The sequence below is a fragment of the Etheostoma cragini genome, chromosome 6 (assembly GCF_013103735.1).
Source record: "Etheostoma cragini isolate CJK2018 chromosome 6, CSU_Ecrag_1.0, whole genome shotgun sequence".
NCBI classification, from domain to species: Eukaryota; Metazoa; Chordata; class Actinopteri; order Perciformes; family Percidae; genus Etheostoma; species Etheostoma cragini.
This window is the reverse complement of record NC_048412.1, coordinates 6,858,649-6,878,055: the sequence shown is the minus strand read 5'-3', so window position 1 is coordinate 6,878,055 and position 19,407 is coordinate 6,858,649. Positions and strand designations below refer to the sequence as shown.

Here is a 19,407-nt window from a genome sequence, read left to right as displayed (position 1 = left end):
CTTCTATTGTCCAATTTCGATGAGCTTGTGCAAATTGTAGTCTCAGTTTCCTGTTCTTAGCTGAAAGGAGTGGCACCCTTGAGTGGTCTTCTGCTGCTGTAGCCCATCTGACTCAAAGTTCGACGTACTGTGCGTTCAGAGATGCTCTTCTGCCCACCTTGGTTGTAACGGGTGGTTATTTGAGTCACTGTTGCCCTTCTATCAGCTCGAACCAGTCTGGCCATTCTCCTCTGACCTCTGGCATCAACAAGGCATTTCCGCCCACAGAACTGCCGCTCACTGGATGTTTTTTCTTTTTCGGACCATTCTCTGTAAACCCTAGAGATGGTTGTGCGTGAAAATCCCAGTAGATTAGCAGTTTCTGAAATACTCAGACCAGCCCTTCTGGCACCAACAATCATGCCACGTTCAAAGTCACTCAAATCACCTTTCTTCCCCATACTGATGCTCGGTTTGAACTGCAGGAGATTCTCTTGACCATGTCTACATGCCTAAATGCACTGAGTTGCCGCCATGTGATTGGCTGCTTAGAAATTAAGTGTTAACGAGCAGTTGGACAGGTGTACCTAATAAAGTGTCCGGTGAGTGTATATGCCTGCTCATTGTGTCAATGACAATAAAACTGAATTGAATTTGTGTTTTCGAGTTTGTCCCATGCAAGATACTTGAAGTGAGGATATCATGGTCTCTGTTGCTTCAATTAACTATGTTCTACCCTTTTGAGACCTCTTAGAAAAGATTTAAATATTTATTTTAAAAAAAGGCGCAGAGGCCTACATTTTCTGTAGGCTCACTCTCAAACACATATCGGAAAGGGACACAGCTATCATCACCTTCCGTGCAACTCAATGCACAAGCCAAGCAATATATCCTACATGAACATGGGATTTGTGTATCTGCGCCATGCTGTGCCAGGATTGCAATTGTGCTTCTTTTTGATTAAATTGCATAAACGTAATTGGTCCCACATAGGGGTCTAAATGTATGAATATTCATCCAAAATCCTTTCAGTTCTGTAAGTGATGTCCTTTGGTTTGCCGGGGGAAATAATAATTACTATTCAATCAACTTAGTGTTTAGCTTTATGTCTTGTGAAACATTAATTCAATAGAGTAACATTCCACCTGGACAGCTTTGACAGTGGGACAGTTGTCTGTTAGCTTTACCATTACGCAGGTCAGCCTTTGGATGTACAGTTTAGCAGCTAAAGTGAATACACGTACAAAAACAGAGCTGGGATGTCACGTAGCTCTAGCGCCCGGAGGTGTTATGTTTCCCAGTAAGTTACAGCAACACCGGACACAGAGTGGAGCAAAAGCTGTGTGGCAACTTGTCAAACTGATGTCGGCTGACATTACTTGTATGTCCCTGGAAACAGAAACTGTCAAACATGCTCCACTGTTTACAACAGTACCACCCAAATTTGTCAGTCAGAGTGCTTGAGCCAAGCCACGATGTTCCTTCACATGGTTAAAGTGGAAAGGAGCACAAGCTGCAGTCGTACAGTTATCCAGTATTGAACCATGGATGTCTTGTACTGTAACTCATGGTCTAAAGCCTAAGAGTTTATTGACATGCTAATGGTAATAAGTCCAGTTCTCCAGCTGTGTTCTAAGCAGTCACATCATGTGCAGTCGGCTGGCAAACAGAGTATCCAGAGGCTCCAAACTTGTGCACTGCATCACAACCTCTAAAGGTGAAAAGGTGTACAAAGCGCCTACGCAGCCCTTCTTCAGTAATATCTGCTAAACCTGCAGATAAATGGGCTGTGAACCGAGTAAACAGCGGTCACATGTACGGACCAGTTTTCAATTACCTTGCGGTTAACCCCAGCAAGAGGTCTCTGCCGCTGCACAACACAGCAGCTCATCCCTCTGTTTCACTCTGCCTTTCCCCACTCTGGCCTGAGTCCTTTAGCATACAAGTGTTACCCATGGATTTTCAAAATGTCTCCTAATGATGAGCACTTGAGTTGAGAAATCTCCACAAAAGTTAAATACCTCTAGATTTCCAATCTACACATATATCTATAATATACCAATTACCAATCAAAGGTGCATTCATAAACCTTTAAATCAATGTCTTCGGTAAATCCTTTGATAATGTCTCCTACTAGTGTTTTGCGTTGTTTCATCATATTATTTCCATGTTCAGGGTTTGTTTCCTGTTATCCTCTTTAGGGAAACTATGTAATATAATCCTATTTATTACCTTTATAAAATTTGATAACCATTATGTTATGAGATCTAAGATAAAGTTAAATAGCCATAATTGTACATAAAAGTAATGCAAAGGGACGGTTGATCTGGCCTTGTTGCCAGTTTGACTGACAGATTTGATTTCATGGGAAAGAACAGTAAAGATGGGGCACATCTTTACTGTTCTTTTCATTGCCGTTTTGAGTTGTGAAGAAAAACAGCTTTGCATATATCTGGCTCAAAGAGTCATTTGTGGGAATTTGAGTCCTAATCATGCAGAGACAGACACACACACACACACACACACACACACACACACACACTGTGTAGAGTAACAAATCTAAAGGCTTTCATGTAGTAAGTACAGACTTAGACGTATCACTCAGTGCCAAGGACAGACAAAACATTTATAGAGACATTCAGGGTCAAAATGTAATTCACATAGCATGATGCATGGATGAGTCAGAGGTGGTCTGTGCATTCTAAAAATATCCCTTATGTCTTCTCAATTTATTAACTTCCTACCACGGACTGACGCATGCAAGCAGCTCATCAAAGGGGATATGGGACACTAAAGCTCATTCTCTCTATTTGCCCATCCACATAATTACTCTAATATCTTAAATGTTGTGGCTGATTCCTGCCCAGATCCCTGTCAGTCCTCATCAGGGGAATTCAGCTTCACAGGACTTGCGCCATCTATGATGTTCATTCCAAAGACTGTGCTGTTGTTACTTTAATTGGCACTCTGGCATCGCCAGACCTAATTTCACAGCGCTGTGGCAACACCACATGTACATTTAAGGATAGTATAGATAAATAACAAACAATCTGGTTTCTTAAACCAATCACAATTGTCTTGGGCGGCGCTATCTTCCAGGGACGGTGCCTCCGCAAAATTAACAAGAACTTGCTTTGGTGAAACATTTGCACGCCACAAAAGGAAACACCACATACAATACAAAATCAAGTTAACTATTCACACAATGAAGTAGTGTGAACTATTTAAATTAGGTGGATTCAAAGTTAAACATGATTAGCTCTTACTAGTGTATAGCAGCGTGTAATTTGACCACAGCAAACCCGCCCATCGGTCCCAAAATGTCCCAGTTAGAGAGTAAATGTGTAAACATGTTCTTTGTAAATCTTTACAATCATTCCCTACAAGATCCAAACAGGCCTGCCTTGTTGCACAATCCAAATTCTCTTCAAAATAGGCACATTTTCAACGTGTGGCTACTATTTTAGTGATGTATAAGCAACCTCTTTCTTTCAGATTGTTACGTTACTGAGGATACAACCGTTGGAAGGTAACATATGAAGTCAAAGCTAATTCTGACAGCTAACATTAACTTTAGCTTTCTCTATGAAGCTCCCAGCTAAGCTAACAAAAACCAGAACAAGCTTAGTAATGTTATTGTTGTGTGAAATCTTTAGGCAGGATCGGCTGCAGGCAAATAAGCACTAAACACTGTTTCCGCTAGGATAACCTGTCCCTTTATCCCCCTCGGAATACAGTGTTTAGTGCTTATTTGCCTGCAGCCGACCACCGAAACAACTGAACGACTCTCCAGTCCTGTGTCAAGGTAAGAGCTCTGAAGTAGTGTATACTTGCATCACGTATTGAGTGCATGTCTGTTGCATGCTTTTTGCTTTGCCGTATTCTGTGGGGAATAAAGTGACACATTCATTCTAGCAGGTACGTGTTGAGTGTTTGTTTTATATTCAGTGTTTGTGATTATTGACAGTGCGAGTCTGTTGCTCGCATCTGTACTTTATTCCGCGGGGGTTAAAGGGACAGGTTATCCTAGCGGAAACAGTGTTCCCAAAATTTCCCAAAAATCATGAGCACTTTGGCACGGTGGATGTCCATTTTAAAAGTCATGAAACTATTTCCCTTTTTACGATTTCCAGCCGCATAATGTCACTATCTTTGTACTAACTTTACTCGGTATGTAACGTTAGCTCGGTAATGCTGTGCTAACGTTAGCTTAGACCTCACAATGCCTTGTGTTTCTCACTCCAGCTAAGTTATTGTTCATAAGACGTGACACAAGTGACACGTGCGGGAAGGAAAAGGCAAAAAGAGGGAGAATAGCTAACCTTTGCCAACATATTTACGGAAAAAAAAGTCATATTTGAATAGTAATTTCAGCATTTGAATAGTCATTTTTTACTATTTAAATTATATTCAACTTTTGGAATTCATTCCAGCAGCCGTAGTACTGATCAATATCAACATGTTTCCACCTGGTGATAACATGAGTACATGTCATGATGACACATTGATGGGACTCAACACACACATTTAAAAAAAAAAAAAGTATAAGAAAAGTCATACATTTAATCCCCGGAACAAGTATAACCAAACATTTTAATTTGCAAAATGCATAAAACTAAACATATAACTCCATAGTTTAAATAATTGCTCAAACCTAACTTGCTTAAACTCGATCTCCCTCACACACATCCTGTCTCTCCCTAAACTCTGACTCTCTTGTCTCTTCTCTCCCTTTGTGTCTCATTTTCCAGCCTCCAGTTGAGTGTTTAACAGAGAGCTGTGGGGAGATTTTGTGGATAATGTGAGTAGAATAAATGCAATAGGGAGATCATGATGAGAAGTACAGGCTGTAAGCCTCTTTCTTTTTGTCAGCTAGTTGGGCTTGACGTGTTATTTCGTCACACAGAGTAAATCAAAAATGACAACTGGGCATTCAATTTACTGGAAAGAAAAAATAAGCATTTTCAGTGCATTACTCCAGGCAGAGATAAGTATTTAAATGTAATACTCCCTGAGTACTGATCGACATATGTACGTACGATGTATCGGTAGTCCCGAGTATCGAAAACGGTCCCAAAAGTGAGTTTGGATTTTATACTCTATACTGCAGGTTTTTAAAGTCTAAAACTCAGATTAATTGACCAATTATCCTTACTGCCGTGCATAGTACAATTCAGCCAACATGGCCAATCTCTCTTCAGCTAAAAGAAATGCGTATTATAACTAAAAGATAAATTCAATTACTTAATATGTTTGCAGCCTAAACTGACAATTATACACTGTTTCAAACAATTTCAAGCACAGACAGACGAAGGTGAGGGGAGTAATATACACAGACATTCAGAAGCAGAGAGGGAGTAGGGCGTACCTGTCTGATGGTCCTGGCCACCAGGCTCTCCAGCACTGGTCCTCGGTCTTCATGGAGAAGGTGAACTTCATCCAAGATTAGAAGACGCACAATCTGGGAGAGAGCCACATCTCCAACACTCTTCCTGGTCACAACATCCCACTTCTCTGGAGTCGTCACCAACATCTGGAAACAAACATGAAAACCATATCTCACTATACAAGTTAGGGATTAAATAACAGTACAGAAAATAGAACAGCAACAAATATTTATATATATATAAAACAAAAATATAAATAAATAAAAAACTGCTGAGGAACTTAATAGAAAGCCAGTGTTGTTTCGTGTGTTCACATATTTTTGTCAAGAAATATTCAGCACCACTAACCGTCATATAAATAGTGTTTCAAGATCCATCCTGATCCAAACACAGTTGAAAACTGGGAAATATTGTTGAAATTGCACTTATGTTCCTAAGATATTTCAGTCTGTTCATTATGTGTTTTGCACATATATTTTTCCTTATGTACTTGAACCCCCTTTACACTAAAAGATTGGTCAAATATGTAGTTATTAATCGGTTACTATGCAATGGGCCAGCCCAGTAAAAAGTGGGCTCCCATAAACTACAATGAGTTTTGGCCCTACTGTAACGATCGGAAATGCAGGAATCAAAAGCCCAAGGCAAGTAGCTTTGTGGGCGGATATCGGGCACTGTTGCTATTATGCCAGCAGGATAAATGAGTCTTGTGCCTGATGCAAATCTAAAATGGGTTGGTCTACAGTAGCTACTTTACTCATAGGTGTGGTTTGACCGTAAGGTGCAGCAAACCAGCCAGAGCGTTATTTCACATTCCCTTTAAAAGCAGGCGCATTTGTTCAATGGCGCATCACAATTATAATGGTGGTTTTGCTAGGCGCACACTCTTAGTACATCCATGGGACCACGCCAGGAGAGGGTCACAGCCGAGGAAACCAATGTTTGCTGTGTATTTTTGTTTTTGACAAAATGTAAATTACGAAAAATCACAAAAACATACTTTTCGATGTTTTGGTCTTACTCCCACTGAATCACAAGGTTATGAATACATGCTGATAGTTTTGAAATGTAGTCTAACATTTGACTGAGATTCCCTCACTATAGACGACCCATCTGGCGTGCTGCTGCTGGGGCATTTGGGTTAAGTGGCATTGGCACATGACAACATCTTAAGTCTTCTAATAGTTCCTCATTTATGTCATCGACACATCCACGATTCATGGAAATGTTGTGTAAAACAAGGTCCTACTTTCGTGCATTATGTATGGTTTATAAAAATAGGAACTGCTGGGTCCGTGAGATGAGAGAAGCAAAGTGTCGGTGTGCACACTATACATTATGGTCAAGCATGTGCCCTTAAAATAGCATCTGAATAATGCGCCACTGACTTTTTCCTGCTCTGTGGTGGAACTGTTTTCTGAAACTGTAAAATAACACTAGGGAACGTTTGCGCAGGAACACGCGTCCTCTTTCTGCTGAACTGCCCCACGGAGCGCACGCTCATTCCTTAATTGACAGATGTGGGTCTGTGGAGGGAAACGTCTGCTGTGTGTCGGGTGCCAAAATAGGAATGGTACATGCATCGGTGTACATAGTCTATTGCGCGGGGTGCAAGATAGGGCCCCCTGGGTCTTATTCATACTGCCAAAGCATCATATCAACTTCAACCTAACTTAAGAATGCATTTCAGCCCAAGATGTGGATTTTGTCCCTTATCTCTTATACTGAATTGTCGTTGCAATAAGCATGAACAAGAGGAACAATTACAACAAATACCACTTTCTGTACATGTGTGAAGTGTAGTATATGGATATTGGTTGAGGAATGATTTGACAAAAAGCGACCACATCTCATTTAAACCAAATTAGGGACTAAAAGCTAAATGTTTCTTTCTTACGTCTCTTACCGTTATGGAAGTCCATTTTTAACTTCCCTGAATACCGTTTTGAAGTTGTCCAAAAATACATAATCACTAGCAGAAATACCCTTTGCACGTGGTTGCCAGACATTTATGCATACAGTCCTAATATTCCTTTTTATCAAACAAAGAGATTATTTTATTGCTGAGATACATTTTCTGCTCACTTAACTGAATGACACGGGCTGTAAAACCCAGAGCAACACAACCAAAATCCCTCCCGAATGCTGTCAGATTCATGGCTCATCAATGCCCAATTGCCCATAGCTGCGCTCATTACAATGCAGATAGAAGCACCTAAATCATAACACCATTATAACATGGCAGCTAACATTACCCACATCTTGTGTGCAAGCTTACAATAGTTGTACAGTGTTCACTGTCAGTCTATGATCCATTACATCCACAATAATTGTCATATTTGATTATGTAGTGTTTGGGTGATAAGATCTATGTTCTACAGTATCTGTTTTTAATTTGGCATCCCTCTTAACTACATTCAACAGTATCAACACATCTCATCTGTATCAAATGTCAACAGACACTGTCTTTGTGCATTGCTTAGTGACTATAATTCTGGTGCAATTTTTTTCTCTCTTTTCAAGAAAAAACATTACAATGCATAATTAATGATGTAGAAACTGTTTGGCAAACTGTCTGTGGGTGTGCAAATTCCTATTAAAGCCTTTCTGTTAAAGCAGTTCATTAAATCCTCTCTAGTTTGCATTTAAATCAATCTATCCAGCCATTAGAGGCTGGCGTGCTTCACAGGAAAGGAAGCGCCTGCTCCTAATTGGAGCTGCTAGTTAATCTAAATGGAGGCTCGGACAAATGGAGCACAGGCCAAAGTGCTTTCATAATTGCCTCACAAATACACAAAAGAAGGTGCAAAGCAAACATGCCATTGTTTGGCTGGATGGTGTTATTTGCCCTATTTATCGGTCCATCCCAGCAGGACTGAAATCAATCATCTCCATCTACTGACTCTTAGTGTTTTGCAGAATACATTACTGTTTCTTAAAGGTGAAAATTTAATCAGAGAATGGCTTCATGAACTTGTACAGAAAAAACATAATAGGCTGTAAGAACTGGTCTTTTAGATTAATTCAACTAAACTAAAGAGTGACAGGCATATTGGTTTAAATAAAGAGGAAGATGGAGGTTTTTCTATGAAATCAGGATGGTGGCATTTTTTTAAAGTGTGACAAAACGTGACCATTTTTGGATTGATTTCCTACTGGGTCCAATACTGCTAACTCTAGTAAGCAATAAAAACATCAACCTATAAAGACGTGAAATTTGCTTGAGATAGATAATCTGTCACATCTATGCCTTTTTTTTGGTCAAATTTACATTCATGTCAATGTATATGTGCGTCAATGCAGCTGCAAAGGGTCATTTTAAAGACCTTATGAGTGGTGCATTAATGAGCCAAACAACAGGGAACTGATGCCAAAAACCAGCGATAAATTATTTTTTTCATGACAGAGCTGGTGCATTCTGTAGTTTATTCATTAAAAATGTTATCAAACCTCGGAAGTCTAATTGTCTCTGAACCCATCGGCAGGGAAATGTATTACCCAGCGGCGTGAGAAACTGCAAATATACGCAAATAACCTTTGAGGAGTAGAAGCGACTAATGGCGCTGGCATTGATTCCCTTGTGAAACGAAAGCACAGCTACTCAGTGCTTCAAACTAAATGGAGGAAGAACTGATGGCTAAAGTCAAAGAGTTCCAGATTCTTTAATGAGCTACTAGGACTTTACTAATGCATTTTATACATTGGGTGGTGATGGTGCAGTGGATATGACACATGGCTTTGGAGGTGGAGATCTGGGTTCACGTCCCACTGCGATACATCAACCAATGTGTCCCTAAGGACAAGGCAAGGCATGGCAAGGCAAGGCACTTAATCCATGGTTGCTCCAGGGGCATGCAAACCTTGGTGTTTAGTGTTTTAAGCCTCCAATGTCGCCTTTGAGGCAGCGCTGCCTGGAAGACACTAGAACTAGGCAATGGTTAGGGTTAAGTGTCTTGAAGTCAACGGTCACAGTGCTGCCTGGAAGTCAACACTGGGGCTTAAAACACCATTGCGCGAAAACCTCTGTCATATACTTTACCGGTCAAAAGTTTGGGGTCACTTACAAACTACAGACAGGATACCAGCTGATCTGAGTGGGTGGCTGATCTTTAATGCAATATCTACATTGACCATTATCAGCAACCATTCATCCAATGTTCCAAATCTGCATTATGTTTATTGATCTAATATCATTTTAAGAAGTTAAGAACCTACTAAGAAAACATTGGAGAACACTTTTGTAGATATTGTAATCTGAAAACTGCTGCCCTTGTTAACAAAACCAATGCAACTCATCTCAGCTGGTATTCTGTCTACAATGGAGTGCAATGGAAATGTCTAAGTGACCCCAAACTTTTGACCGGTAGTGTATAGCAATTGTAAGTCACTTTGGATAAAAGCGTCAACTAAATGACATGTAATGTAATAATGTGATAAAAAAAGAATGTGTAGAAACACATGGCTGTAGAAAGGAAGGACTTCATCTTGCATCAGTACAGTGGCAGCAGGAGAAAACAATGGCCAAGCTAGAGCTCAGTCTATAAATTACGTGCCTGCAAGATGCAGGCTCATGAGAGGCAGAGAGAGCAAGCCACTTTGTGTAAATATACACACGCACATACAGACATTTATACATACTCAATTAATTAGTTCATAAAAAATGTATGATTGTTTGGATTAATAGGTAATAAAATGTGGCATTTCTTTTATCCCCTATTCACTGATTTGGACATATAACTGATGCATTAACTGGTATTTGGAAAAGTATAAAGACTTTTTTTTTGAGAACAACAAGTGGCTTCTTCCACATATTTGTTTTCAAAAGGCTACTCTAGGTTCTTGAACGTAACATTGGCCTCGGGCAGAAAATGCATATTGATTTATTGTCAGGCTTATTCTAATGTGGTGGACGTAGAGAACATTTTTTACCTTAGTGCCGCTGCCTGGCAGGTATGTAGATGAATGTCCTCTTTATCCCCTTTGCCTATTCTATGGCTGAGACATGTTCACCATACACCGTATGACACCAGTGACATTTCCTGCAGCATTTACAAGAAAGCTTGCTACAATGATTAGATATTTCTTGAATGTGGATTTTAGGGAATGGCATTTATCAAGGCAGATTACTTAGAGATGTGCAAATTCAGTTATGTCATACTTTTTGTCTAGCTTCAGTTGCCATCAGTCACGTGAAGATATATAGTTACCCAGTGTTGTTTAATGCAACAAGGGGTCAAAAGCTGTAATGGCCATAGAGCATCGATTTTAAATGAGATACTTGGGTTCAATGCAATTTTGATTTATCTTTGGACAGACCTAGTACGTTGTACATTTCTTAAACAATTTTTTGTAATAACAAAAGTAATTTAATGCACAATTTGCGTTCCTTTTCTCTTCTTTCCCATAAAGGGCTATGCATATTTAAGTGTTTGCTTCTAAAACAAAGAGGTAACTGGACATAATTTGATCTTTCCCCTTACAATATATTCCCTTAACACATTTTATGTTAATTTAATGAGTGTAGTGGGAGTGATGAACTCTTTGCTCAGTGGTAGAGTCAGCATGGATGTGCAGCCTTGCACAACACAGGCCATTACAGACGTGCTAACTTTGAGCACTATAGTACTAATTACTTATATTGCTGTGTGTAAGTCTGTCTCAAAAGTGGTCAACTAAAAAAGAAAAATTCAGGATCTTTACAGAAGGTGCCGTGAATCAACACAACCTGACATTTCAGTAATGACATGTTTTTTAGTTGCATTTTGCCTTGTTTTATCTTGTAGTGCTCTTTCTTTGAACCTCAATATTATAAGGACATAATTGGCTGCAACACATCTGCTCTGCATTTGACTAGACTTTACCAAGAAACATGACCCCCCCCCCCCCCCACCCGTTCTCCCGTTACAAGAAACTGTCTAGCTGCGAGGCATCCCCTTCTTGGATGTCATTAACTGATATTTCTTTTCTGGACAGAGAAGGAACGGGGCCTGGGAGTCCCAGGATGCCACCCACCCGCACACTGGCATCCGCATGGCACCATCCCTCCAAATCCTCTGTTACCATGGTAACTATCGCAGCCATGATGAGAGGATGATGTGGGAGGGAGAGGTAGGTGGGAGAAAGATGGAGTGGGGACGTTAGTGTAAGACATTTACTAGATTGCAATATGTGAACAACTAACAAAACTGTAATGAAAACCTTCTCAATGCCGCATTGTCAAGAACTGTCTGTGTGTGTGTGTGTGTGTGTGTGTGTGTGTGTGTGTGTGTGTGTGTGTGTGTGTGCGTGCGCGCACGGTTGTGGGTGGGTGTGTGTCCTTATGTCCAGAACTCCTGAGAAGACAATAACCCAAGTATAAGAAAACATTACAGTAACAGTAATTTCCATGATAACGGCTCCTTTCTTCTGTTCAGAGGGCGATGTTGGGCATTACGAGGAGTGGGAAAAATAAAACCATACATTTGTAACACAGGAAATGAAGTCATTGTAGACTGGTAGAAAGATATAGTAGCCTGCTTAAATATTACTTAAATACAACGAAAGACAATCCTATTGTTCCTGCTGGGGTTTCAACTCAAACCCATTCTTTTAACATAATAAATTCCTTCCAAGAATTAGTGTTCCGGTCTTTGTAAAAATGAATAGATTTTCCTTATTTGTGAAACCTTACCTTACTTTTCAAATCCCTTCAAGTTGTCCTCAAAAAAAGGATTCAACTAAGAAGGCTTGTGAATTTCACTAAATCACTGCAGTTTTCTGCTACCCTGTCTCTGAAACACTGCCCATCTCTGATGTTTGTAAGTGATTTAAAAGGGGTCTGGAGTGTTGCTTATTGTTTCCTTGTTTAGCAAATCAGAGCTTTGTAGGTGGGATTAGATTTTGACATTTTCTTCCTGTGCCAGAGCCAGAAGAATCCTGTAGAAATTGCCTCAGAAAAGGGGGACAAGTGGGGCTGAGATCCACACAGCTGTTCAGGTTGTTGTAAACCGACTTACAGCAATAACAACCCTCAATCCACATGTTCTTCAATCAATTTGCAACATGTTAAGTGACTTGCTCCAAACAGCCACTACCCGCTCATGGGTAAGTCGCATCATATCCTAAATACACATTTAACAGTACCAAAACTGGAACACTTCAATTTAAAACTTAAACTTGCCACTTGTTTAAGTGCTTGTTGGCAGCACTACAACATTCTGGGAAGTAACATTAATGTCAAGACTCAATTCACTGTCAAAAAGGTTACAGATGCTCTTCCCGATTTTTGGAAAAAAAATGCTGACAACATTGCCCAGGTCATATTTACTTACTAAAATAACAACAAAAAACTACTTGTATTTCCAGCAATATTGTGGTAGACAATCACATTTTTTACAGATGACATTCATATTTTTAAAAAATAAGGCACGGTAGGAGAGGCAGCTTTATTTGAATTGCACGTTTCAAGACAAGGGTAAATCAAAGTACTTACTCGAAATAACTGCAAAATGACACCTCAACATGGTCAAAGTTGCTTAATACAAAAACAAAACAAGAACATATTGTCATTTTGGGTTGCATTAAATCACACAACTGTTTAGAGAGAGCAACAGCGTTCAACTCTCTGTGGTCTAAGGGCATTTACACATAGCTTTCCATTTAGTGTCGCCCACATTTTTTCTGGCGCAATGTGCAAAGAGATAATTTTGGCACTAAAGCTGAAATGTTGATGTTCCCCTTTTGAAATTCCTCAAATGTCTTTTTAAACCTTAACTTATGATGCATTGTACAAATTGCTTCCTGTGCTTAAAATTAGTTTACTAAAGTCTTAGGTTAAATATGAATTTAAAAAATAGGAGTTTTGTCAAACATTGTTTTGACTCGCCGGTGAATTTTTCGTCCTCAGAGGGTTAAGGAAAGGATTATGTGTCCCTTTACAGTCTAAAAAAGAAATACAAAATATAAGTAGTGCAGAAGAAAAAAAAAGGGGTAGGGGAACAAGGTGCATAGTTCCTGAGTCGACTATATACATTTGTAAAATAGTAAGAAAGATAAATATGGTTTGTATACGCAATATGTATTAGACGATAATATGTTGGTTTTATTTTTCCGTTCACACTAAAGTGTACATTGACCACGAAGGCCGCAAAACGAAACATGTTGAACAATAGATACTCTTGATGCAATCCTGCAATCCCTCCATACACTCTGCAAGTGGTTGAAGTCACCCAGAATCCCCACTCTACCATGTATATCAAAAGGGCATGATGAAAGAAGTAGTGAGGACTGTGAGAGGAGACAGAAGATAACCAAGGTTACAGTGTACTCCACCTCTCCAGCCTGTTAAATGTGGGCAGTTCTTTCCACTCAGCCACTTTGTGTCAATGTGTCACTAACACAGTCGAATGGAGGGATGAGGGAGAGAAAGTGTTGAAGGTTTAGTGAAAGAGAAAGTGGAGGGCTGCAGAGCTGCCGTGAATCAGACTTATCATTCTCTTTGAGAAATCTTTTCACATGACCTGATAGAAATGCAACTTTAATACACCTTTAGATTAGCTGGAATTGGCCTCATTTCTTAGAACTAAACCCCAACTGCCGCCACCAGCACCACCACCCCCCTCCCCCACACACACACCAAACCCCAACCTTTCCTTTTCTCTATTCACAAGTCTCTCAAGGCTTATAAACTTTAACTCTAAGCTGTGCAATCTTTCAAATCCCAACTCTTTTGGATTTAACAGATATGCATGTTTTCCCAACCTTCGCAGTCTGATAGTTCAGTCTTTCAGGCGGGATCTACCAATCTCTGTTTCCCTCTGAGCTGGAGGAGCCAGGTTCTCTCACTAAATATGTGCTCAATCCACAGCTTTCATCCCTCTTTCTTGGGCCTCTTTGTAATTAATCCATCCTCTTCTTACAACTGTGAAGTAAACTCTAGCATGCAAGGGTTTCTCTCTAGATCGGAGGTTGAATTCACAGGTTCCATAAGTCTTCCCAGAAACAAAAAAAATGTACTTCTGCTGCTCTGTACTTAATTACCTTAATAACCCAATTGGGTTAGGGATAGCAAACCAGAAAAAAAACATCTTTTGGCTGCCTCAGCCACCATTCTGCACTGTATGAACATGTTGAATAGTCTTCTTTGTCAACACATAGACTTTAACACTGGCATATCTTTATTTACAAGGCTATGTTGGGTCTACTTCCCTCCTACCTTCTGACCTTCACCAGACTAAATAGTATAATCTTGGTTATCAGGATTTTTCCTTGCTGTCTGTTCCAAAAGGTCAGAACTGAACTGGGGAATAAAGGCTTTTAAGGTTGCTGCTCCCTAGTCTATTTTCAAGTCTTTCCACTTCTGGGATTGCACCGGTGCCGTCAGAAATACCGCAGGATCACACTCTCTTCAGCTGGGTCTCCGACACCCTCTTCTTTCTTTGTGTTGCAATTCTAAACTCTGGTTGATTCATAAGTGCTCGTCAGAGCTCTGCAGGATAAATCAGGAGAGCTAGCTAGACGCTGACCCACTGCCTCTGGTTCTAACGTTAGCGGTTAGCTGACCCGCTGGGACTACTTGTCCCTCCTCACTCCCTGCAACTCCAAGAATGTCTCCAAAACTGCGTTGGGTCGCTCTCCCATACCTGCTCTCTTCCCAGCAAGATGCAACACAGCTTACAAGGTTAGCCATTTTGTTGTGTGCCAATCAAATTACCACGAGAAACAGTTCAATGGCCTGTCTATCCAAGGCGAGTGGCACCTAAATAAGGCACCAAAATCCGCGTTGCTATTCGGTCCGGTACATAACGGGTGTTAAGGCACCTGTGCCATATTAGCACTCCCCCCAAAAATAAAAATTCTTCGGATCTACACAATTCACATGGATGACATTTTCCCATTCAAAAAAGCGATTTTTGCCAAAAAGCAACTAGCCTGCAGGTGTGTTACTACTGTTTGGCCGGCTCGCAAGCTCAAACAAATGTGCGGAGTGCATGTTTTTTTGTTTCCGGTCAAGCTGGATCCGGTGTGTTGATGTAGTTTTCTAACGTTACTAGTTGTTACAACCGCATGTGAAAAAAACTATAAAGTTTGCTAGGCCCAAAAAAAGGGTAATCCCGCAATAAAGAGAATTGACGCCGTTAGAAGGGGTTTGCGTTAACACCGTTAATAACGCGTTTATCTGACAGAACTAGTTTTTTATAAATAAAATCCAAATTTTTCTGGTCTGCATGCCGACGCACTGGCCGCACTACCCAGACCTAGAGAGAAGCTGGTGAGGCATAGTTTCTCCCTACCCAATTATGCTAATAAAGTTATGATTAAAAAAAACACAAATGCTTGATCAAGGTCCCGGCCCGGCCCAAGGTTAGTGGCGGAAAATCCCAGCTGTGGGTCGGGTCGGGCTCAGGCAGAGAATCTAAACTCTACTATAAAGTGACAGAAACCAGTAAGGCTACGTACAAAGAAAGACCCAAATCCCTTTAAATAACAAGCTTTCAGGCAATTCCATACTCTCCACTGTCAAAACAGGGCGCATGTCTGTCCCAGAGTAAAACATTTAAAAAAAAAAAGAAGTCAGCAGGCTGCAGGGCTTTTTCCCGCCCTGTCCTGTGTCCCCTTCCTTTGTAATAACCTCCCTGCTGAGATTAGCAACACCTGAGTGTTTATAACAGGCACCTTTAATGATTTCTTCTCTATTTGAAAGTGTGTATAGTGTGAAAGTAAGTATTTGAACTGTAAATCCATAGCTCGGCACTTGATGATATTCAAATTAGACATCACGTTGAATTATGCTTATGACTAGTAATTGGCACAGTTATGACTGATTGCATTTTGCAGAATAAATGATGGAACCGCTCCAATAAATGTCACAATCCAATCCACCTGGGGGTGCTAGAGAACATACATGTTTAGCAGAGGGCACCCGGAGGAAGGACTGCTTTTTGTACCCTTAGTCTGAACTATTTATTTGGAGACGAAATAGAACTTGCAGTGTTTATGCATGTGTGTGCGCGCATACCTGTGTCCGTAGGATTTCTCCTTTGGTTAGCTGCATATCTCCAGTGAGTTCTTTCACAGTGATGCCCAGTGGCTCCAGTCGCTTACTGAAGTAATTAGTCATCTCAGCTGCCAAGGCCTTCATAGGAGCCACATATACGATCTACAGAGAGAGGAAGAGGGACAATGAGATAAATAGGAGAGAGAACAGATAGGGGTAGAGTGGGGATGGTAAATTATGGGTTTGGGAATGGAGGGGGGGGGGGTGGGGGTACAGGAGAGTGGGACTGGAGGGACACTGTGATGATAAATGAGCAAACAGAGGCCGGATCATTTGTTCCCTGGCAACCAGCACAAATCACAATTTATTGAGAAATATGATGCCAGCCACTTGCATGGGTAAAGTTTAATGGTGATGTATGAAAAAGTGTCTACGGTCACTGGATGGCACAGTGCAACACTGTGTGAGTGTGTGTGTGTGTGTGTAAGCCTGAGTGTGCTATGATTTGACACAATGGGTGTATGAAGACGTACCAATATTTTTAGACTAAGCTGCCAATAGCTGTCTTTCGTGCATATATTTACTGTTCTATTTTCCCCATTCTTGTATTTTTATTTTGACCACTTTCATCTACTGATTTTTCAAAAGGAAGCATTCATAATACACTTATGAAACAACCCTCAAATACAATAAAACACAATAAAAACCATCTCTCTAACAATTAATTTGAAAGATGAAAAGACAAGACGAACATAAAGTAAAACAGCAGTCACAAAGGAACTTCTGACAAAGAATAGAAGGAAGGAAGGAAGGAAGGAAGGTAGTCATGGAGGGAGGTAGGTAAGGCTTTCCCAGTTTACCTTTACAGGCCTCCGATTTAAGTTATGTAATACTGTTCCCCCTACACAAAACAGCTGAACAGTGGACACCAAGAACCAATCTTAAATCCGTCTTCCTTCCATGACGGGTTAGATGTTCTAAAGCCTGAAAACAGAGCCAAGGAGGAGATGTAGAAGTCTAGATTTCTCTCAGGCGGCTCCAAATTCAATATGCTGAAAGAATATTATGGAATGTTTACCCAACAACGCCAAATATGAACTGCCTACCCAAGCTTTAAACGACAAAAAATAATGCACAAATAAGCAAAACAGACAAAGCCTCTTGGAGGTAAACCTAATCAAGTAAATCTAGCTGTCCTTGACTTAAAACTATCAGAAAGCTTCCATTTAAATGCTGCATGAACTCCCAGCATCCAAAGCTCCCAGGATTAGATCTGAATCTCTGCATGGGGTCTGTGAGTCTCAGCGAGAAACCTGCTTAATTTCATGAGGCATGTTGAGAGACTCTGGGGCGTGAGTGACACTGGAAATAATAAGCAGTTATTGCAGACATTATTAGACATTACACAGAAATTCTTTTGAATTCTTACTGTGACTCTGACTGACTGAATGATATATAGCCCGACCCCATCAACGTGTAATCAAACCTCTGTTCTTCCTTATCTTAATATCTAGATAAAGTAGGAAATAAATTGGCATAGTGTTTTTGTATTGTTTATAATACATTTATCATGTTTGACTGGGATTTAGATGTGGTGAAGACCTGAGAAGTCTGGGGCTTCTAGCTATCCTTTTTTTTTAAAGGTTTAAGTGTTATGTTGAAATCTTTTTTATTATTTCTTATACATTGTGTTTTTTGTTATTGTTACACTGTACATATTGGTTCTTTTCATAAAATCATTCAAAGTAATGATTTTTTTCATTCATTCCAACTGCATCTTATCCTCTGGGTCTGAAGAATTTGGGGGAAATTAAAACTGTGGACGCCTGGGTGTCTCACCTGGTACAGCGTGTACACATATGCAGAGGCCCAGTCCTCGATGCAGCGGCTGCAGGTTAGACTCCGACCTGCGGCCCTTTGCTGCATGACATTCCCTTCCCTCTCCCCTCTAATGTCTACACGGTCTTGTCATAATTAAGGCCTAAAAATACCACAAAAATAATCTTGAAAAATAAAATGATTAAAATTTTCCAACCAGGTATTAGGATTATAATTAGATTTGCACTATCAAGATAAATAAAGTACTACAAAATAAATAAAAGATCTACTGAAAATACAAATTCCATTTCTGTAAACAATCTGTGATATGTTAGATTATTCCAGCATTTATCTTGTAAAAAAACAGTTCATATAATAGTGAAAAGAGGAATAAAATACGTTAACACTTTACGTTATTTTAACTGAATGATTAAGATTTGATTAATTGCGAACTTCACGATTGGCTAAACGCATGCTTTCAAATTGCGATTTTCATTCTGACAACAATTAATCCTAAACCCTAATATCCACCATAGCACCGTAAACTACACCATAGTTTGTTTGGCTGCACGGTATTAGGAAGATATGAGAGAAAGTTACTGAATATCGAGACAACGATATATATCTCGATACATAAACCAATGTTTTAATGTACTCAGTTCTGCACTTCTGCTGCTTACATGTTAAACGTTTTTGTAGTGTTCCCTGGACACAAACCAGTAAGAGACATTAAAAATGAGTTCCACGGTATTGCAGGTGAATGATGTAAACCCTTTGAAATAAAAGATGATGAATTATAGTTCTGTTAATGATGGTGCTGCAGCCTCAGAATGGCATTAGTAGTAGTTTCCTTTTACAACTGCAGGATTGCATCTAAATGAAATGATAGGTGTAGCCTACTACCATTCCAGTTTTCACCAGTAATAATATAGGATACCTGTGATTAAATATGAAATACTAAACTATATTAGAGCTTACGCATTGACTCAAGCAGCAAGACGCTGTGATGCTTTTTTTAAACTAAATACTGAAAAAAACCTTCTGCTATCGTGCCCTATTGGTAGCAGAGTTATAAGTTGACTATTTAAATGATTATTTTTTGTCAACACAGTTATTACCTACTGACGTCAAAAGTGAAACCAAAATAGGCTATAAGGCTGTCACACGGTTGACCCTCTTACACAACCATACGAACGTTTGCGATAATGACAAATAGTCTATAGCATGATTGTATTATTATTATTATTA

At 39.9% G+C, this 19,407-nt stretch overlaps 1 protein-coding gene across 3 annotated transcripts in view; it reads right to left on the bottom strand.

The window, feature by feature from the left end:
• Nucleotides 1-19,407, bottom strand: part of ascc3 (activating signal cointegrator 1 complex subunit 3) — a 178,514-nt gene that overhangs the window by 91,780 nt on the left and 67,327 nt on the right. For all 3 annotated transcript variants that reach the window (XR_004656892.1, XM_034873475.1, XM_034873474.1), the window contains exons 10-11: nt 16,363-16,503; nt 5,348-5,512 (exon numbers count right to left, since the gene is read on the bottom strand). Coding sequence is in view for 2 of the 3 variants with exons in the window: in XM_034873475.1 (XP_034729366.1) it covers nt 5,348-5,512; nt 16,363-16,503 (306 nt within the window). In the remaining variant the exon portion in view is untranslated. The remainder of the gene's footprint in view (nt 1-5,347; nt 5,513-16,362; nt 16,504-19,407) is intronic.